Source organism: Mesocricetus auratus, unplaced genomic scaffold (genome assembly GCF_017639785.1).
Source record: "Mesocricetus auratus isolate SY011 unplaced genomic scaffold, BCM_Maur_2.0 Super-Scaffold_100009, whole genome shotgun sequence".
Taxonomy (NCBI): Eukaryota; Metazoa; Chordata; class Mammalia; order Rodentia; family Cricetidae; genus Mesocricetus; species Mesocricetus auratus.
In genome coordinates this window covers 31232380-31255035 of record NW_024429193.1, presented here as the reverse complement: position 1 = coordinate 31255035, position 22656 = coordinate 31232380, and the positions used below count along the sequence as shown (strand labels likewise).

The following is a 22656-nucleotide window of genomic DNA, read 5'->3' as shown; positions in this document are numbered from 1 at the left end:
TGCAAAAGACAATCGAGTTAGTTGAAAACCATGCAGAAACAGTTCTCACACAGCTCCATGCTGGCACATCACAGACGATAATGCTGCATCATCACATAATGTCACCGGCTCTTCAGATCCTACACAGGTGGAAATTTGGGATGAGACGTGGTGGTGGTGTGTGTGTATGGAAAGTGAATTTTGCTTCTGTCATTGTGAGTGCATACAGTGAAGACGAAAGCAGAGAAAGGTATGTAAGCCTATTTTTCAGGGTAGAAAAAAAATGGAGGGCAATTATGCATTAGATGGACTAAAGTGTTTGAGGCTGTCTTGACTGGTCAGGTGATGGAGAAAAAGATGGAGTGAATAGAAGTATATTTTGATGTTGGAGGGCAAGTTTCTCAGAGCATAAGAATTGTTCATCTACTTCAAAAAGCTAGCAATAGCAACATGATGGCTTTATAAAAAAGTGTTTCAGCTTTGCTATTATTTTCTTAGGGAGAGTTTCAAATTAGCAGAAATCATTTAGCTGACAGTATTTATAAAAGAAGTAAGTTTTATATTATAACATGTATACCAATCAGATGCATTTGATTTTATTAAAAAATTAAGTTCCCAGATACATTTTATTTTATGTGAAAATTATTACACACATTCCCGAATATTTTCAAGAAAGGTATGGTGAATTTCAGGGATGGCTGACAGATGACACCTCTGAAAGCTAAAGTTAGGTGGGGCTTCTGGGAGGTATTTGAAATTTTGTAAACTATGTTACTATTCAGGAATTTGGGGAAATCACATAAAAATTTACCTAGCCCCATGCTAAATTGTTATGTGTTACATCTGTTGTCTTTTTATTTTAACAATTGTTCTTTTACAGAGTAATACCTTGGCAATTAACAGTTTTAAATGTCCCAGTGTGGACTGTCTGTTATTTGATATTTTGGCATGTAACCAGCTCTCAGGAAAACCTGGTCTCACTTAAGCAGTGACACTGTATTCTTTAAAGTGGAGTGATAAACATAACTTGTTGAGTCATGCTCCCTGTTTATAAACTATGTCATCAGCCAGAGATGAGTAGCAACATATACATGTGGCATTAAAATACATGCAACAAATCACCTGTTATAGATTATAAGCCTGTTCATCACTATCTCATAAAAAGGATTTTCAATTTCTTATGAGAAAATTCAGGTCTTCACATATTTGAACATGACCCTGAAAGTATAATCACTTTCTACCTAAATAGTAATGGGTAGATTCCACCACTTTTTTTTCAAATTAATCAGTATGCTCAATATTTATTAATTTAATTGATTTACTATTTTGCTTATTGATCAAATGGTTGACTGACTTTTGAGATACTGTGATCTCACTTACTCTAAGCTGACAACAAACCTGCAATGTAGTCAAGGATGACCTTGAATCTCTGAACTCTTACCTCTACCTCCTGAGCACTAAGATTATAGGCATGTGCCAACATGCCTTATTTGTGTAGTGCTGGGGATCAAACCTAGGGTCTCATAGATGCTAGGCAATTACACTACAAATTCAGCTACTACCCTAGCCCAACATTTAATCATTTTAACGACAGACTCTCAAAACTGAAGTGAATTTTAGTTGACATAAATCATATAAACATACAGGAAAACAAAACAATGTGTTCTTAGAGTGAGAATTAGAAAATGAATGGCATAAATTAGTACCTGCCTAATGTACTATTTAGTTAGTCTGTAAGTGAAGCAAGAAAGATTTGTTCCATATTATTAGACCATGAGAGACACAAAGCTATTCTGGGAATGGCTTTCTACAGTTTATCTTGAGCGGGCCATGGAATGCTTTCTTTAAAACATTTTGCAGGGCAGTAATATACCAAGTATCACCCAGCCCATGGTCATGTAGTCAGTACATAAAGAAAATGTCCAAGTGAATTCTCACCAGCTTTTGTCTTACACCTTCTCGTAGAGTCAAATATATTCACCATTTTCAAACCTTTGCTTTCCTTAAGAGACTCAGACCAAATTTTCATACCTATATCCTAAATCCAGCTAGTATTTTGTGATACCTAGAACTGATTTTGTTATTTCTTTTTCCCTCCCAAGACAGGGTTTCTCTCTCTAGCTCTGCTGTCCTGGAGCTAGCTCTCTAGACCAGGCTGGTCTCAAACCCAGAGATCAGCCTGCCTCTGCCTCTGCCTCTGCCTCTTAAATAAATGTACCACCACACCCTGCTATTTCTTACTTCTTAACATGTAGCTTCTATTTTAAAACACTCATCATCCCAGAGTTTCATGCTGTTTGCAATTCACAGAAATAATAATCTAGTGTTCTCCTAAACCTGCTCACATTCACTACCACTTAGGAAACTATGGAAGCACAAAGTAGGTTATCAGCTTTCATGGGGTGACAAGTATGGCAGCTATTAACTGTGTATTTATAAACAAACATGGCTATATGTGCCATTGGCCTATCAATGTGATTTTGCTTTTTCAGGCTATATTTGCTGAATGTGGATTGGGCCAGGTTTACCAAGGCTCTCGCATTCGGGTTGGCTCTCTTGTCCAGAAGGAGTTTGGTGACACGGTAGTGACCACAATGTGCAGCAACATGAAGGGCAGTCAGGTAATCCAGGGTGACATCATCTACAGGTGCCTTGTGCTGTAGCAGGTGCTTCACACATTCCACGTGGTCCCCCTGTGCAGCCATGTGAAGTGGAGACAGCCCATTCTGCACATCAAAACAAAGGAAAACCAAGTCCACGGTTTGTTTTTATTACTCTCATGTTTGTGGTCCTAATAAAGTTAATATTGACCTGTAACATAGCTGGAGTCAGGAAAAATAATTCTCCCTTAACATCCAAATATAGAACAGATTATGTTAAGTAAATAAAGAAGGAGATGGTATATTTAATTTTATAACCATAATAATCTTTAGCAAAAGACATTACATGTTTCTCATAGTATGTATCAATTCAACTCAAGTTTTACAAATTATGAGAGCAGTAGAAGATATATAGAAATGATAGGTCATGCATAAATCATTTGTATCTAATACTATACATAGCAGTCTCCATTAAATTATCTCTCTAATTGCATGTCTTTTCCTATAAACAGAGTAGTACTTGGGTAAAGAGAGGGACACGTGTGATCGTGGGTGGAGGAGACAGGAAAATTTTGAACTTATCTTAGGGTCAGTATTCAGGAAAATTCTGAGATGCCTTTTTCCAATAATAATACAAGACTTACTTCAAAGTAGGAGGAAAGAGACAGGTAATTTCTAGAAGAACATGAAGCCAGTGCAGGCCATGTATCAATGACCTCATGGCTCTGTAACTTGAGGACAGTCTAGATTTCTGATTACAAATATAGACTCAGACAGCTTTCACCTTAAACTCTAAAGGCAATCTATCATAAAACTCAAGAGATAGAGCAAGCCATTCTCTAAGTTGAGAACAACTCCCTATTTTGTGGAGTTGGTTCTCTCCTTCTATCTTTACATGGTTTCTAGAAGGCTTGCTTGACAAGTGCCTTATAGCCTAAAGAGCCATCTTGTCACATCTCCAACCACCCTCCTTTTTTGAGTGTAGGCAAATATACTTCAAGGAAGTACTCACAAAATATTAGGAAAAATTACAATATTGTTTGTGCTTAACAGCCACACAGGTACCATCAAATATAGTCTGTTGGTCAAAAAAAAGCTATTTTGGTATCTACACCAAGAAACAACTTAAACATCATTACACCAGATGCCTAGATCCCAGCAAAAAAAACACAAACATGAATAGCCAAGACAATACACCTCCTCTAGAAGCCAGAAACCCAAAAAATGTAATTAGCTGAAGCACAAGACAAGGACTTCAAAATAACAATTAGGAATATATTCAAAGACCCAAACAGTTGAATGAAATAATGAAAACATTTCAAGAAATAAAAGTAGAAATAGAAAATCTGAGAAAATTCAAACTGAAATAAAACTGGAAATGAAAACTTTAGGATATCAAACGAAAAACCTCAGAGGTAAGCCCCACCAGAAACTACAAGCCAGGAAAAAGAGAATTCCAGATCTTATCTTAAAACCTTTTATGAAAGATTTATTTATTATGTATACAGTGTTCTGACTGCATGTACACCTGCACACCAGTAGTGGGCGCCAGATCTCCTTATAAATAGTTGTGAGCCACCATGTGGTTACTGGGAATTCAGGACCTCTGGAAGAGCAGCCAGTGCTCTTAACCTCTGACCATCTCTCTAGCCCTGAGAATTCCAGATCTTGAAGACAAGGTAGCAGAAATGGATAGCTCAGTCCAAGAAGATAATATATATATATATATATATATATATGTATATATATATATATATATATATATATCAGGCACAAACATCCAGGAAATCTGGGACACCATGAAAAAACCAAACCCATAAATAATATGTATGGAGGAATAAGAAGAAACCCAGGTCAAAAGCATAGAAAATATTTTTAATAATAGAAGAAAATTACTCCAATCTAAAGAAAGGTATGCCTATCAAGGTAAAGAAGCATATAGAATACCAAACAGACAGAACAAGAAAAGAAACTCCCCATGACACATAATAATTAAGGCACTAAATGTTCAGAACAAAGGAAGGATATTAAAAACTTCATGAGAGAAAAACCAAGTCATATTTAAAGTCAAATTCATTACAATAGCACCAAACTTTTCAATGTAGACTGTGAAAGCCAGGAGTGTCTGGAGTTATGTTATACAATCTCTAAGAGACAACAGATGCCATCCCAGATTAAATATACCTGGTGATCTGGAAAAAGAGTCATGTGCATACTCTATAAGACAGAATCAAAACAAATGCAAGCACTTTATGAAAGACCTCAATAGACAGTAAGGAAGCAAATGTGGTATCAGCTAAGTGGATTGGGAGGGTGAATAAGAAGAGATGTTCAGAGGCATAAGAGACTTTGTGAGAGAGGTCAGATATGGTTGGAAAGGCTGAGACAACAGGATTTGCCTTGGGTAGTGTATTCAGCACAGCTGGGTTGCAGAAAAAATAACAGAAACCAGTTAGGGGTCTCTGTAATGATTCAAGTGGGACACATGTTTAACAGCTTCTGGCTTAATGATGTATATAGAAGAAAAGGCAACAGAAAGAGGAATGAAAAAAGGGGAAGCCCACCATAATATGAGTTATCTGATAAATAGAAAGAATGAGATGTCCATGAATGAATATAAAAAATTCAAAGAAGGCTATATTTAGGAGCAGGCAAAATATCATAAACTTATTTTAACTGCCCAGTAAATATCCAAGTAGTCATGGGGAGCTGCCATGAACATATAGAATTCTAGAAATATCCACATGGGTGTCAGTAGAGCACAGGTACTGTTTAAAGAAATAACTTCAAAGGAAGTGAGTAGGAGAGACAAAGCCAACACAGAATGTGGCCTCTAACACAGAATTGATAACAGCCAGAGAACAGGGAATAAAGAGGAAATAGTCACGGAGACTGGGGAGCAGATGCTAGAGATGCAGAAGGAATCCAAAGAAATGTCGCGTCCTAGAAGGCAAATGAGGAAAGCATTTGGAAAAGGGAGGAACTGAAAGCTGTGCCAGGTGATAGAAATAGGATAGAACACAGGCTCCACAAGCTCTGATTCATGCAACCAGATAGCTGTGAAAGTAGGAGTTTATGGACATTGTCTCCTGCTTGCTTCAGTTTTTCTCAGTGTTGTATGAAGAAATAAAAGATGTCTAAGCAATATAAAGAAAAATTGTGGCTTGGTTAGGTAGCAGGGAGCAAGATGAGTCACTATGGAAATTGCACTGTAATTTGTCAGCCAACACACTGGGCTAAGCTAAGGTTAGTGATCATGAGTCTGCAGGGACTACATGACTGCTGTCACGCTCAGGTACAAGAACGTGGCATGGACTTAGTCACCAGAGGTTGTAGGAAGTTGTTCAAGGGAGTGATAGAAATGGAACTTCGTTGTTCAGAGGTAAGGGCCCAGGGTGAAGATGGAGACAGCACACCTGCCTGGGATTGGAGACTCAGAGTGAGTGAGCTAAGACCTAGGAGCGGTGCTTGGAGAATGTGAGGCTAGCGATGGGAATTACAGAGACCTTACAGTCAGTAAGTACAGTGAGAATTCATCACGGATTATGGTGAAGATTCATTTTTCTGCGAGCTATAGCTTTCAATGAATAAGGAGAAGATGCTTTGAGGAGGATGACTGGGTAACTCAAAACTGAGAGCTGTGATGGGGACACTATGTCACGCATGTGCCAGTGGCATAGTCCTACTCCAACCCTCTCAGCTCATCTGTTCCAAGTCCTTTACCCTCACAGAGCTCTGCTTTTCCTAATCTTCTCCTGTCTCTCCTGCCTAGAGAGTCCAAGCTTCTTCATGATACTTTCTTATTAGTATTCATCTTGCTAGTTCCTTGCTGACCAGAACAGTGTCTGGCATACTGTATCTTCTCCATACATAATAAAGCAGGATATGATGCTGAATGGGTATCACCATGTGGTCACAAATGTTCTATGCTGAACCCTTAAATTAAAATGACTCCTGATTAGACAGGAAAGTCATCTCAAAAATCACACTTAGATAATTTATATTCTTGCTGGTTATGAATCTATTTTAACTCAAGGGCAAAGGATATCTGAACATTTCTTGGATGCTCATGTAGACCTCAGTTTTATAAGCATTTTAAAATTTTGGGTGTAACATGATTGGACTGAAATTTTGTTTCCATTTAAATTGCAGTCTACTTCTTTAACAATCTCTCCACCATTACCTCTGCCTAACCCAGTCTAAACTGTTGCATATTTTAAAATATATTTTTGCAACATTCATAGTACAGAGTGATAATGAAAACAATGCAGATAACTTACTTCACTTTATATATTTCTTGTATGAAGTCGGGTTTTTTTAATGGCTGGTGGAACATATCTTTTAGAGAATGACTGAGTTCTTATATATGTTAAGTGTGTGTACTGGTTCACTCCAAATGATACCAACGAAATTAGCAATTAAAAAAGAAATTGAGCCAGACATGAAGGCACATGCCTTTAATCTCAGCACTTAGGAGGCAAAGGCAGGCTGATTTGTGAGTTGGAGGCCAACCCGGTCTATAGAACAAGTTTCAGGACAGCCAGGGTTATACAGAGAAACTCTGTCTCAAAACACCAATGCAATATATACGATGTACAAAATTATCTATCAAGGCAATACCATTAACATTGGAAGATAAAGCTTTGAGCTACTCTAATCTTTTTCTCTTTGGGGTAATAATAATTAGAACAATTACTATTACTTAATAGTGGAGTTAGTTGACTACATTGATTATCTGCATTATTTTCCATTATCATTCTATACTGTGGATGCTGTGTACACACGAGTATGTGTGTGTGTGTTTTTTATAAGAGGCCAGTGTCTTTATTTTCTTCATCTTGCCCTATTGCTAGCATTCGGGAATACCAGCATTATTAAGGTGTGGGACTAGGGTGGAATCTGAAGAAAAATGTAAGAGGTTCACATCAGAATTTTTGTTGTATTTAAGGGGTCTAAAAATTGTTGCTTATCCCATTAAATAATTCTGGGTGATTAAATGTCAATTTATGTTTTACAGTATTTTCTGATAAACATTGAAGAAACAAACAACAATAAGTTTACAAATATCAACAATGAAAATCCTCCAAACAATTCATTTACTGTGTAGTTTTTATTTACATGTAAATGGGTTTTCTTGCTTGAACACCTAAATAAAGTGAGGCAAAAAAATGTTCACTGTATTATGCCATAAAGAACAGAATGCTTGCTTTAGCTTGCTTTATGGTTCTTTATAGGTGGCTAATCTTAAGGTATGCTGTTCTTATCGCCTTTATAAGGCCCTAATATAGTCAAACGGCTCTACTATTAAGTAATTATTCTAACTAGTATTATGAAAAAGAAAAAGATTAAAGAAGTTCAAAGCTTTATCTTCTAGTGTCCACATGTATTATATAGTTATCTTAGAAAGTCATAAGGTATCTTAGTTCATGCAATGTAATAGTCTTATATATATTAATATATTTAATACTCTTATTTTTATATAATATGGTTAGTCACGTTTTAATCTACAGTAAAAATAGCTTTAAAAAAGCAGGAGGAACCTATAGGTATTCATTTAACTTATCTTGATGCATGCATTTGCTCATTTTAATAGTTTTGCAAGTTTGGTGTTATTTCTTATTTCTAGCACATTGAATAAGTAAAAAAAAAAAACTTCAGCTGGTGTGTTGGTTTTAAGAGGAGAGATTATCGAAAGTGCCGTAAGTGTCCGCAGATGCATCTTACTCATCATGACTCACCTTGGTCCTTGCCAGCAAGGGAGCACCCCGTTCCAGCAGCAGCTCCACTACGTGGTCATGGCCACTTCGCGCAGCACAGTGGAGTGGAGTCAACCCATCCTGAAGAGAGAATTAAGATACTAATTCTGCATTCTCACTCCTTTACAAGCAAACAAACAAAAACAAGATTATGTCTATTGCCACTAACAGTAGAGAGGCTCTGAAATTCCATCCTGATGATCTGATAAAAACCACAACAAAATGGCAGCTACTTGCCTAACACACACACACACACACACACACACACACACACACACACACACACACACACGGAGGTAAGAGGGAGGGAGGAAGACAAAGAGAGAGGGGTGAGTGAAAGAAAGAAAACAGAAAAAGATTATGACATACAGAATTAGGAAGGGAAAACTTAGGCTCCCCCCAACTCTGTCCTGATACAGGCTGACTGTCTGTATTAGAACAGGCTGACCCAGGAGATGATAAGGCACACTGATGGCTGTATCATCCTACTTACTTGGAACCAAAACTGTGGTTGTACCGTTATGCCCTTTGATTTTGGATTTCCTTTGCATCATTTTGATTTAAAAATTCTTCTTTCTCTAATTTGTCCATGAATATTCTCTTATAGACAGTAACTACATTCTCATATTTTTCAGAAGTATCTTGTGGTGCCCTGAACTTTTTCGTACTCTTTAAAGAGTTTTCAACATTTAACAAAAGTCATACAACTATTTCAAAGATGAAATTTATTATTAACAAATGCAACTAAAACTATAAATTTTATAGTTAGTTAAAATGAAAGGAGATCATCAGTGCTGCCATCATACCTGACTTTGTCCTTTGGGTTGTGACAATCAAACTCAGGTCTTGAGGTTTTGTAGCAATGACTTTACCAAAGGAGCTGTCCTCCCAGCCCCAAATGTAGACATTTTAAGACTTCTAATTGCCTAATTAAATTTGAGGGCCCCACCTATTTTTGGTTAGGATTTTGAGTAATAATGACTCTTGGCTGCATTGCATCTGTTTAGCTAGTGAGAAGATACTGAAGAACTAAAACCAATCTTGCAGTTTGGAGGTATCAGAAGTTAGCATGAAAAGATACCATTTTAAAGAAAGCATTTAGCCACAGCTGTTGGAAGTGCCACATTATTTTCAAGATTCCCTGCAGGAGCAGAAAGAGAGATGGAGGGGGAAAATGATAACTTTGTTGTCTTGATACCAGCATCCTGTAGTACTGGTATAAGTTGTATAGTAAATGACATAGCCACTTTCTCAAATGCATGCTTGGAGTTTCATCTTTCTTTAGTTTGAGGAACATCAGGCAGATAGCAGAGGACTCTGTGCCCTGGACTCCAGAGACACAAAACCCTGGGGAGAATAGAAGCTCAGTAGCCTTTGACCAGTCTCTATAAGATGTGGCTCCATGCTATGCACTAAGAGGACATGTCATCTGTCTTACAGCCTTGAAGGCATGACAAGGGGATGGATGCTGGCATCTCCAGCTAAAGGCAGATATATAATTTTGTATGAATTGCCTAAATCACTCTCTCTGTAATCATAGTAAAACCACAAAAATACCCTCCAGGTAACAGTAGGAACTCTGGAGAAATTTTAGCATACCCACGAGAGCATCAAAGAAATAGTGAGGACCAAGTTTTCAGTCTCATGGTTAATGATACAATTATACTTGCCTTTATGAAAGACCGGGGACTAGTGATGCTAAATTCATTGTCTGAAAGCTCAGACAGGCTGGAATTTGAATCTTTACTATAAAACACACCATCAAATTACTGACAATTCTTGTCCAGGTTTTACATTCCAGGACCTCTAAGTTATACTTTGAGGCTACATTTCTCTGCCCTCCAAAGTTCTTTTCTTTATGTGCCTATCCTTCTTCACTAAAATCAAACAGACAGACAGACAGACAGACAGACAGACAGACAGACAGACAGACAGACAGACAGACATGCTGGCCTTCCTACTGTGAGCAATTTGGCCAAGTCTACTTGGTTAACACAAGAGAGGCATTGCCTATCTATCTGACAACTCAGAAGTGCTTTGTACAACCCTTGATTCCTCTATCTATTCATTTCCTCACTCTCTCAGGGCTATTTTTCCTGTAATGGATGCTGAAAGCAGATCGTTATTATAAAAATGCTGCATTCCTAGCTCATATTACATAATTGTGCCAAAGCAAGTTTCACCCATTTAGCAACTCATTTCTCAAATTAAAAAGTTCATATTTCTCAAGAAGATAATATGCTTCCTAAGTTGTTGGGAAGGGAAAATAAGATGATATTTCTAGTGCACTTAGTAAGGTGCCTTGGACATCAAACACGTACGATCACTGGTAGCTATTACCAATTCTCTAATTACCTCTTATAGTAAGTAGAAAGGGGGAGTTCCTTTTTCTCACGTGTTTTACTCAACATCCTTTAGTGTTTTGCATACTTTTATTATTGGCATTGAAATATGTGTTTTAATATTTTAAATATAGTCTTCCTATGGGGTAGCTGTACATTTAAATAATAAATAAGTTTCAAAACAGGAGAGAGTAATGACCTTAATAAAACCCAAATTAATAGACTCATTTTAACTGCTGTAAAAATTTATAGTTGAACCTTAAAGTGAGGAGCTTTAGACATTAACAAAGGGCTCTGATTAAAACGTCTCAGAGTTTCATACTAAAGCCTGCCAATAATGAGGTTTCCAAGATGCCAAATACCTCAATGGTTGCCAAAAGGGAAGTGACAGTGGGGAGGAACCAAGGCACAGATTCATTTTTTAATCACACATAACCTCTGTAAATTTGATCTTCTTAAGATAATGGAAACTTCAAATGTGAAAAGGAATGAGCACATGAGGGAGAATTGCAGACAAAATGTATTATATTCTGATGATTTGGGAATATCTTGATTGCTACAGGTAACTGAAAATGATACCTAAGATTTTGAAATTATGTGTATAGAAACCCTTCTATCATAATAATCAAAAATTTAAGCATTTTCTATTTCACATACACTTTAAGAGACCAGAAAACAAACTCAAATCCATTATCTTAGTAATCAAGTATTGAAGTTCCAGAAGGGCCTCTCAACCCTAAGTCACAATTCTTGAGTTCCGGCTTCACCTTGTAGCTGGGAGGAGAATCATGCCCCTTTTAGCTGTGGTCAGGGTATGAGACTCCAACAATGCTGGAATCCAGTGCTACTTAGACATGAGGTATGCTTAGCTCCCAAGCGGAAAGCTTTCCAGCAGCCAACACTGTTCACCATCCTATGTGTTCTTCATGAAACTAGGCCCCCCAAAAACACACAGAGTTCACTTTCACAGTCCATGCCAGTTCTGCCTATAGCAACACCATGTTAGCATCTCTCAGCAGATAATGGAGAGAATATTTATACCGTGGGTGTCAGCAAGGAGGAAGCATACAAACCAAGCATTTCATTTTCCCTTGTTTTTAAAGAACCAATTGTTAACTAGCATACACCAGCATACAATATCCCTTGGGTACCATGGTCAGCCCCAGCCTTCCTCTGCCCTGTGTGTGTGTGTGTGTGTGTGTGTGTGTGTGTGTGTGTGTGTGTGTGTGTGCGTGTGTGTGTGTGTGTGTGTGTGTGTGTGTGTGCGCGCGTGTGCATGCATGTGTGTTCCTGACTCTTTCCCACACCTGCTCTTTCTTCCACCCTCTCCACAGTACTAAGTATCAAGTGTGAGTGACCTCAGACAGCATTAACAAAAGCAGTGAATATCCATAGGACACCAGCCAAGACTGTTAAAAATTATTGCACGAAGGTTTAAAAACGGGGCATGAACTAAGGGAAGAACAATGACAACAATGCAAGAAGCAGACAAAGCCTGAAAATCCTCAGGATCCCAGATTGCCCCCAGTTTCCTACCCACAACACAGCAGAGGAAGGGCCAGGGTTACAAGGCAAAGGCTGAAACCAGGCAAAACTACGCAACGACAGGGCACCACACTCTGGACAGACAAACAAACATTTCCCAAACTCCCACATGGCATAATGCTGCTACCCTGGAACAAACGTTATAAGAGAAATGAAGTGGATTTTTGTTTGCTTGTTTTGTTGTTGTTGTTAGAACCATTTTTTGAGTTAATGAAAGAAAACAACTTGTAGTGTACGACTGGTGCAGATTCTAGAAGCTAAACAATTGCTTGCTTCAAAATAGGTAAGTGGGCTGGATTTGACCCCTATTTCTTAGTCTGTGGGAATATGAAGTCCTAAAATATAAAAATGTATGGAGAAAATACATGTTCTATCTACTCTCTTCAATAGGCTTTGTTGTTTATCACATAATTTATCATGGATTTTTTTTGCTTGCTTGCTTGTTTGCTTGTTTATTTGAGAGGGTTTTTGTTTGTTCTCTTTTGTTTTGAAGAGGTTTTCAAACAGTTTTTAACTTGACTTTTTTTGAGAATTTCCTAAATGCCTGCTATATTTCTACCCATCTCTTTTTCCTCTTCAACTCCTCCTGTGACCACTTCCCTCACACTCACGACCTCTTCTTTATTCTTTGTTATTGCTACACACACGCACACACCACACATGCACACACACACCACACACGCACACACACACCACACACGCACACACACACCACTGCTGAATCTGTTTGGAATCGTTCATGAGCACCTGTGTTGAGGGCTTACTTCTTGGGATTGGATCTTATCAGGGGTTTGTCTCTGGGGAAAGCTTATTGTTCCTCTTTCAACAGCAGTTAGTGGCCTGTAGTTTTTCACCTGCTTGTAGGACCCTTCAAGATTCTTGCAACTGTGTTGGCATGTCATCTGATGTTGTTGTTACATGGGTCTTGGTTCCATGATGATAGTATTAGATTTCCCTCTCAAATATAGAAGATTCTATCTCTATGAAATAGCATTTGGGGGGGGGGTGTTTCTTCTGTTTGTTGTTGAGACAGGGTCTCTTTTCATAACCCAGGCTGGCTTAAAACTCACACTGTAGCCCAGGCTGACCTCAGAATTACAATCCTGTTGCTCTCTTCTGTCTGAGTACTGGGATTGCAGGTGTACATAATCATATTGTGCATACAAGTGTGTACATTACTATACCTGACTCAATTTTGTATTTCAAAAATACTCCAAATTTTTGAGAAGTCTCTTATTACCCAAATCTACTCCAGAAAGCCGATATTACAATACAACACTCTATATAAATATATATATATATATGTGTATATATATGTATATTTGAGAAAAAAGTACATATAATATTAGCACTATTATAAAAAATATGAGTAGCTAAGTACTTGATTTTCCTTCCTTTCTTCTTCCTTTTTTTCTTTATTTTTCTTTTTTGAGATAATTTCATGCAGCCAGGTGGTGGTGGTGCATGCCTTTAATCCCAGCACTCGGGAGGCAGAGGCAGGCAGATCTCTGTGAGTTCAAAGCCAGCCTGGTCTACAAAGCAAGTTCCAGGACAGCCATGACTGTTACACAGAGAAACCCTGTCAAGAAAAGCACACAAACACACAAAACCCTAAAAAACAGAGATAATTTCATGCATCTCGGGCTAGCCAAAGATAAAATTTAACTTCTGACCTGTCTCACTATACTTTCTGAATGTAGGATATTAGTATTATAAGTGTGCTACAGGTGGTACTGTTGTGCATCTAGCCCAGGGCTTTTTGCAAGATAGGCATGCACGGCACTAACTGAGGAAAATAACATAGCTATGAGTTAAGCCTCATAAAACCTTATGAAATTAGGGGCTCTGGTAGCAAAATCCTGAGGTCAGAAAAATACCAACACTATCTAGCTTAATGAATGGCACAAATAGAATTTGAGATCAGACAGTCTGTGTTTTAACATAATAGCTTATTCACTATATGAGCATTAAGATGTTAGGATATCATTTTACTTCAGAAATTTGAAATGAATGAAGGGCTCCTCTTGTACTAAGATAAAGGTTTACCTTGCCAACTGTCTGCTGACTTTCTGTCAGCACGACAGTGAATATAGCACAACTATTTAAGAAGCACAAAAGCTGTCAATATGCATGAAAGCATGTTTGCATAAGTCACAGTCTCCAATGTTAAATGCGCCAATCAATTTGCCTTCTTGATGATTACCCAAAGGAGACCTGGGGAAATGCAGTCTTTGATCATTATTCCCAGAAATTGAGCAAGAAAAACTATGACAATGAGGGCTTAGTAGTCTGCTTCTCTAGACATCTATGAGCAAACATTAATTTCATTTTATTAGTTGAAATCTGCAAGTATTATATGAGACTCAAATCAAACCCAAGAACAATCTCCTTGAAAACACATTGCTTGTGTTTGGTGGCCAGTGTTACAATGTATGGAATGAAAGGCAACAGGGCTTAAGAACTGTAGGAAATTCAAAGAGCAAAGATACTCACTCTAGTTTTGGCATCAATCTGACCACCTCGATCCAGTAGGAGCTTCACCATGTTGGTGTTTCCCCTTTTAGAAGCCACATGCAGGGGAGTAATTCCATTCTATATCATGGAAAGACCAAACAGAACAAGTTAGATATGGCAGGTATAAGGGTGTGGCTTCCTAGTAAAGAGTACGCAGGGGTTGTGACCTGTGTGACCCATTTTATCTTGGGCTCAATAAGTTTGATCATAAGTAATGAAGAAGCCTATAAACTATGGGATGCTAATTGTAAGAAAATTAAAAGTTAAACAAAAATGTCTGTTAATCAAAAAAATACAGTATTCACGTTGAATGTAATACAAGATAAGAGACAGAAGGAAGACGTCTGTCTGGCAGAAGCTAAGCCTCAAATTCTAATATAGAGCCCAGCGAAATGTCTGTTTATAACACTCATGTACTATAGAGTTTAAGATCTCAAAGTTTCATATGTCTAAAAATGGAAAAAATATACATATTAATATCCAGTGGTGATTATTCTTTAACCCCCCCAGAATACTTCACAGAGAAAAGCAACTGGGAAATAGTACACCATAGTTTCAGAACAAAGAATTTCTTTTCCAAACAGGATTTTCCTACAAAGCTCATACTAGCCTAGAACTTGGCGCATAACATAGGCTAGCCTTAAACTAGAACTCCTTCTGGCGAGCTGCAGAGTCCTAGGATTATATATATCTCACCACACATGGGTTGTACAAAAGAATTCCAGGAATTATAATAGTGCACACAAAACTTTGTCTCATAAGATATCAGGTGTCATCATTATGGCATGGATATGTGTCTGAAATTTTTGTGTGTCACAGTTTTCCAAGAACCTAAAAGACTGCATCAACCAAATCATGTTAAAAAAACATTCCATATGTGAATTTTATACTATCATGTAAATGAATTTTTCTAACAGAAGCAGAATATTATATGCATAATTCCATGTGCTGTCTTCCTCTGTATTTTAGGAAGACATTAGAGTAAATTTTCAATTCATTAAACCAAGAGAAGAAATCCCATCCACTTGTGTGCCCACTTGTTAAGAAACACTCCTTACACAGTTTGTGCTATTTTAACGCTGTTGTCTACTGACTACAAGTTGATCATTCATGGTTTTTTTGCATTATTTTATAATACAGCAGTCAATGTCATGCCAAAGGTAGCCTCCTCAATTACTGACTTATTTTCTATGTGTTTGAGTGTTCTGCTCTCAGAGGCCAAAAGAGGACACTGAGTCCCCTGGAGCTAGAACTGAAGGGGGTAAGCAACTCAGCAAGAGTAGGAGTCAAACTCACACCCTCCATAAAAACCATAAGCTCACCCCCCGATCCATCTCTCCATTTCCCAGAGTCTTGTTTTATTTATTGGGTTATGATATCATCCTGTGATTAAGACAGTGAAAACTATAGAGTCTTTAGGATGGAAGAAGAGTGTTAAATATAAGACCTTAATGGAAGCCATTAACGTTCAAATTTACTTTCTTAAAATACACGTGTTTTACCACGTACCCTGGCTGTGAAGTCCACCGCAGCTCCCCGGTTTAGAAGAAGAGTCGCCACGTTGACGTTTCCATAATGCGCAGCTATGTGCAAAGGGGTGAAGCCGCTCTAGGGGGAAGGAGAAATGGTGAGTAGGCATGGGCCTCACACTGTGGAAAGCGACCACTGACTAACTTACTGGGTAACCGAGTGCCAAGTGCATGAGCAACGCAATTCATGTAACAAATGCTGTAATACAACTCTATAACTTAGTGTTATAAGAGAGAAGTAAGTACCCCACACTGACTGGAAATTTTATTTTTAATTTATGAGGACTAGTTGTCTATTTAAACTACGTGCCTTGAATTTTTTTTAGCTTATTAGAGCAAATCAAAATATGGTGACACCACATAAAGCTTCAAACACAGGATTAACAGTTACTAATGGGTGTTTTCATCCAAACATTTTAAAAGCAGCCTTCTTGTTTTCATCTCCTTTTCTATTTTCATGTGTGGAGGTATGTACAGTTGTGTGTATGTTTGAGGAGGGGTGCTAGGCCTCATCCTCAAGCCCTTCTAGCTTATTCTCTTGTGACAGGGTCTCTCAAAACCTGGAGTAGCTGGAGACCAGTAAGTATGCGCAATCCCATTTCCACCCTTTCAGTAGAAGGGTTATAGACTCGCATGTGGCCACAGCCAGCCTTTTTACATGGGCTCTGGAAACTGGGACTGGGGGTCCTTATGTTTGCACCGCAAATGTGCGTCCCTGCTGAGGCATCTTCCCCACCCCTTGATCTTATTTTGTAAAAGAACACTGGTTAGCATTTTATCTGCAGGACTGTGAAAATTTCTCAGGAAAAATGTCTAGTTCATTCTACAGCAACCACACTGATTTTCTATCCTTTTCACAACTGCTTAGACTGTGACTTACAGTGAAAAAGAACTTAAAAACCAGTATTAAACAACTTTTCCTCCTATTGGCCAGCCTTGTTATGAGGACTTTTGCCTTGTCTTAATGTACGTTGTTTAGTCATGTTGGGTTGTTATCTCTTGAAGGTTGTTGTCAAAAAAGCAAAACTTTTTTGACGGGAAATGGAGCAGAAGTGGGTACAGGAGAGAGGAGAGGTGGGGAAAATTGGGAGGAGTGGAGGGAGGGGAAACTGTAGTCAGAATGTATTGTATGAGAGCAGAATCTACTTTCAATGAAAAGTGCTTGGTATCAGTATGAATATGAAATAAAGAAAATCGTTCAATTGAATATAATTTCAAATATGAACTAAATACAATTTTATCACTAAAATAAAATATGATTAAAATAACCACATTAAGGAAATGATGTGGATATCAGGAAGATATTTTATTTCCCAAACGCTTCAAAAACAAAGTCTGAGAATCAAATGAAGAAATCATTTCTTTTTCTGGTGAAGATGTAGTTAGATATTTTGGCTGTTCTTCACAATAGATGCATATTATCTCTTTCCTTATTGAGGTGCTTAAGGAGCTGATAATTTTCATTATGCTATATAGTTTTCATAACTTAATAAAAATATGGGAAAGCAAACAGCATCAGTTGGCTAGTACCTCCCCTCCACAGTTTACAGGTTATTTCCTATTCTCTTTTACTTATAAATGGATTTCAATGTGTAATCTATTGCTTTAAGAAATACTCTACAAGCCACAACCAGTTTTTATTGACTTTGTGTATAGGATTTGACGATGCTGTTTTCAAAATGCTAGGATAAAAAATTAGATGGCTTAGGTAATTGAAGACTGCTAATGCATTCAGCAACATGAGCTGCAAATAATTTTTAACTGTAGGGAAGCAATATATGGAAATAGGAATAGTAACTGTGAATTCAGTCTCCACAAATGTGACTCTGCATACAGGTGATGTATTCATGCCAAAACTAAGGGGGAGATCAGTATACAACCCGCAATTATTTTATAAAATGTCAAATCTTTTTTCTATTTTCATCTTGATATTTCCTGTCACCCAGACATATTCTGAGTATATGTCTATTACTGTTATAACAGTTTCCTTGGAAACGGAAACATTTCAACCTGCAGGGGAGCTCCTTAGGAGCAGGATTTAAACAACTCAAAAGAGCTTCAGGAAGTCCCTAAACCTGATTAGATCCACTAGGCCCCTCCCTATCAGAGTCAGCAATACAAGCCGAGAGTCCCTCTCAGACACACCAAGCTGCAAAGAAGACTAGCCCAACCGCCTGGAAGACAGAAAAACCAGTTGAGCTGACTGGAAGAGGTATAAACCAGAGTCACTTGTAAAGGACACTGTCCAATCTATTGATCTGCCTGCAGGCTGTGCAATGTGCTCCAGTGTCTCAGGTTTTGTGAGTTGTCACCCATGTTGGGGTAGACTTTGGTGATGCAGCTGCCTTTGAGTCATTTCTGCTCCTGGTAAGTATCTCCGTGGAAGAGAAAAGGAGCCAAACCAATGCCATGACAGGGTCCTGATAGCCCTGCGGGATACCAGGCAGGCCTCAGTTTCGGATTTCCTGGAACTGGACAAGCAGTTCTTAGAAAGATGACAGCTCAGGTGCAACCAAACTGTAAGCACCCCACAACCTTATGCATGCTTCAGATAGCTAAAGATAACGTCTCCTGCCCTGACCACTAAGCCATCCACCAACCGATCCTATAACAATCTGTAAACTTTGTGTTTAAACCCACCAATCAGCACCAAAGACTGGAATCCCCTAATCTTGCTTAAAAAGAGCCTGCCAGCTTCTCTCGGGGTCACCAATTTCCACCCTTACGTGCAGGTATTTTTGTTTTCAAATTAAATGATCTTGTTGGTTGCATACGTGTTTGGTGGTCTTTTGTGGTACTTCTCATGGACACTCACACCCCTTACCCATATTCTTGTAAGTAACCCCAATAAAACTCATTGGTTCACCACGTTGGGCTTTGGTGGTATCTGTACTTTGGTTTGTTGTGGGCTCCTTGTCTGGGGTGAGTAGACATCTGTGCTGCGTCTCCCCAGGAAAAGTTTTGTTATACAACAATTATTCAAGTTACATATTAATTTCAGAAAATTACATTGATGGTTGGAAAACGATTCCCAATTATTCAAGTATAATAATATTTTATCATTAATAATTAATTGTTGTTTTTTCATTGGCCTTAATGATCATAATGCTTCAGGCTATGAGTTGTATAACTCTCTGCTGGTTTACACCCTCCATGAGGAGTACCTAAGAAGTTAAAGTTACTACAATTAGTAATTAAGATCAACTCGTATGATTCCAGTCCTGAACAATTGCACCAAGCAGTTGAGTTGAAGTACACTGACTTCCAAAGTCATGCAAACAAAAAAGCAGCGCAAATAAGGCATCTCAGCAGATGAATGTGTTAATAAAGATTTGAGAAATATGACACTTTCTGTGAGTGTGTATGAATGCTCAAAGATCTACAACTTCTACACAAGTCCCAGCTCGGTGAGGAATAAAAATTATTCTAGAGACTCACCCCACCCAAACAAGTCAACCTTCATAAATAATCATTTGCTCTGAGTATAGATTAATTTTTATAGCATACTTTCAATAATGTTCATGTTGTGACAAAAAGGAGAAAACACATGCACACTAGAGGCTTCTGAATTTAATGTCCTTGTTTACAATGACCTATTTTAGGAGAAGAAAATTATTTAATGGCAAGCATTTTAAGACTTACAGGAAAAAAGCAATTGCTTTCCTCATGATGTGCAGAGTCATTATTGATTATAAACAATGTGGTAAAGAAAAAATGCAGAAAAAGTGCGTCTTCTACTAAATAACAGAGAAACCTCCCGAACTTTTACTTCCATACACTCTAATATGTACATTCTCATTAAGAGGAAAAATTCATACCTCATTGAAAAAGTTTCAGAATAAGGCTCACTCACTAAAACATAAGCAATGGTAGTATTTTATTTCATGTTGGACTTAAACTATTTGAATAGTTGGTTTAATAATATATGCTGTCTTAAATGTATGTCGCATCAAATATATTTGAATTTTCAATCTTTCTTAATTACAGGATTTTTCTCTAAGCAGTTTCCCACTAATAGAACCTTAATCATTAGTATGAATTAGTTGAGCATTTATTTTATCTTGGTAAAAACTAAAAATAAATAAGAATAAAATAAATGTTGGCAAAACAGCAATACTGTACCTCTGTTGTCCTATTCACCATCATCTGAAGCAGTGTTTTGTGGGAAAAAGAGGGAAGATGTTACACAATACAAGATTAAAGAAACAGTAGATCTTCTCGCTGTAACTGAGTATGCTATTCCAACAAGACAGAGTGAGAAAAACCAGCTCCATCCCACAAGTCATTCTTTCCGACTCTCTCTAATTAATGGTGTAAACAGGATGCCTAACTAAATGTCTCAACTTGGAAACTGGTCTTCTAAAGAAATAATTTATCCTTAATTTTTGTCACTGTCTCTCAATGGATACTCCTTTTTCCTTCTGAAATACCCATGGAAATGATTTATGTGTCTTCCTGACCAGAATGCTGCATTTTCAGCAGAGACTGGTCCTTGGTCATCACTCAGGAGAATGCTGCAGTCAGTGGGGACCTCTGCACAGATGCATCAGCTCTTACCTTGGATTGCACATCAGCGTTATGGTCATTTTGAAGCAGGAGGGCGGCAGACTTAGTGTCATCTTTCCGGGCCGCAATGTGCAGAGCTGGCAGCCTCACCTTCCCTTTAGTGTCATTCTCCAAGAGGATGGCCACTGCCTGGTTGTGTCCCTGCTGGAGTGCCACAGCTAGAGGAGTGAAGCCATCCTAGAATATAATTTACATGAGTGGGTGAGACTGACAGCAAGGACAGAAAAATCACTGTGAGGAGCAGAAGCAGAATGGACTCTGTGTTTGCCCTACAGTGCAACAGTTTCATCACATGGCTTTCTTGATTTCCATTCTGCATCCTAACAAGCCTGCTGATTACAGAAGGAGTAGGCCAAATATGTGTTTGAAAGAGGAAAATAAAAATTAGAACTATGCCTTATAATGAAAAGGGAAAAATGGAAATCAAATCTAACTGAAAGTGAAAATATAATAATCTATAGAGAAAAATGCAAGATGGAGTGTTTTTGCATTGTTTCAGGGAAGGTGATAATGGATGTGGATAGAATAATTGATATCCTTTATGTTACAATGATAGAGAGTTAATGTGACCTTAAACTGTTTGGCAAATTATACCAGCCATTAATTTTGCAATTACTTGCATTTTAGATTGCTAAGATCATTTCAGTATAAAGTTGCATATGCTAGATAACATTTAATACACAACTTCTCAATTGCCAACTTGAGAGAGACAGACAGACAGAGAGGGAGAGGGAGATAGGGAGAGGGAGAGAGGGAGAGGGGGAGAGGGAGAGAGAGAGAGCGAGTGAGAGAGAGAGAGAGAGAGAGAGAGAGAGAGAGGGAGAGAAAGAGAGAGAGAGAGAGCTCAATAAACAACAGCACAGACAATGCAAAGTTAGAAAGATCTCCAGAATAAGATAGAAAACCATGCTACAAAACTTGGAAAGTCATCTTTGCATCTTCAGAAGCAAATATTTAGTTCTTGGAAAGATGTCAAGTGTGTCACTCCTTAATTCCCTGAGGTTTCCAAGCAAATGTTAGAAGTCTTGTTCATACAGCAGGAATGAGGGTGGTAGGTTGCACACTTGAAGATTTCATTCCAGGCTTAGGGGTAATTCACCCAAACTTAACTACTCAATTTGTTTTCAATATTAATTGTCTAAGAGATAACTGTGGCCTTTTAAGGGAAAATATTTTCTCAAGTGTCTCATACCATGAATGTAGCATGAACCATGTATGCAGCATGAGCCATGTATGCAACATGAACAGTAGTAATATGTTGACTGCTCTTTTAAATAAGTTTGAATTTTTAATACAGCATACTACTTCATAGAGTGGAGGAGTAGAGTGTATTTTCATTTTTTTTTTTGAGGCAGGGTTTCCCTGTGTAACAATCCTGGCTGTCCGGGAACTCACTTTGTAGATCAGGCTGACCTCAAACTCACTGAGACCTGTCTGCCTCTGCCTCTGCCTCTGCCTCTGCCTCTCTGCCTCTCTGCCTCTCTGCCTCTCTGCCTCTCTGCCTCTCTGCCTCTCTGCCTCTGCCTCTGCCTCTGCCTCTGCCTCTTGAGTGCTGTGATCATGTGTGCACCACCACTGCCTGGCCTAGAGTGCAGTATCTAAAGGTAGAGGACATCAAGCAGCTGCAGTGTATAGGAGTGTCATGAACGGGGTAGTTTGTGAATGAAGGGCACACCCATTATCTTGTGCATAGTTGCATTTATTTTTCCTCACATTCTGCAGCAGTCTGTATTAATGGCATGTGGACTTTGTTTTCATTCTGCTTTGTTTTTTCTTAGAGACAGAGCCTACAGAACAGAACCCCAGTAAAAAGACTGTAGCCATG

General features: G+C 38.2%; 1 protein-coding gene across 50 annotated transcripts in view; it reads right to left on the bottom strand.

The window, feature by feature from the left end:
• Positions 1 to 22656, bottom strand: part of Ank2 (ankyrin 2) — a 557097-nt gene that overhangs the window by 106185 nt on the left and 428256 nt on the right. For 46 of the 50 annotated variants that reach the window (XM_040751830.1, XM_040751836.1, XM_040751829.1 and 43 more), the window contains 6 exons: positions 20823 to 21008; positions 20388 to 20411; positions 16246 to 16344; positions 14716 to 14814; positions 8318 to 8416; positions 2508 to 2705 (listed from right to left, as the gene is read on the bottom strand). In XM_040751830.1, coding sequence (XP_040607764.1) covers positions 2508 to 2705; positions 8318 to 8416; positions 14716 to 14814; positions 16246 to 16344; positions 20388 to 20411; positions 20823 to 21008 — 705 coding nt within the window. The remainder of the gene's footprint in view (positions 1 to 2507; positions 2706 to 8317; positions 8417 to 14715; positions 14815 to 16245; positions 16345 to 20387; positions 20412 to 20822; positions 21009 to 22656) is intronic. The other 4 variants (XM_040751828.1, XM_040751844.1, XM_040751868.1 and 1 more) reach the window with 1 other exon arrangement.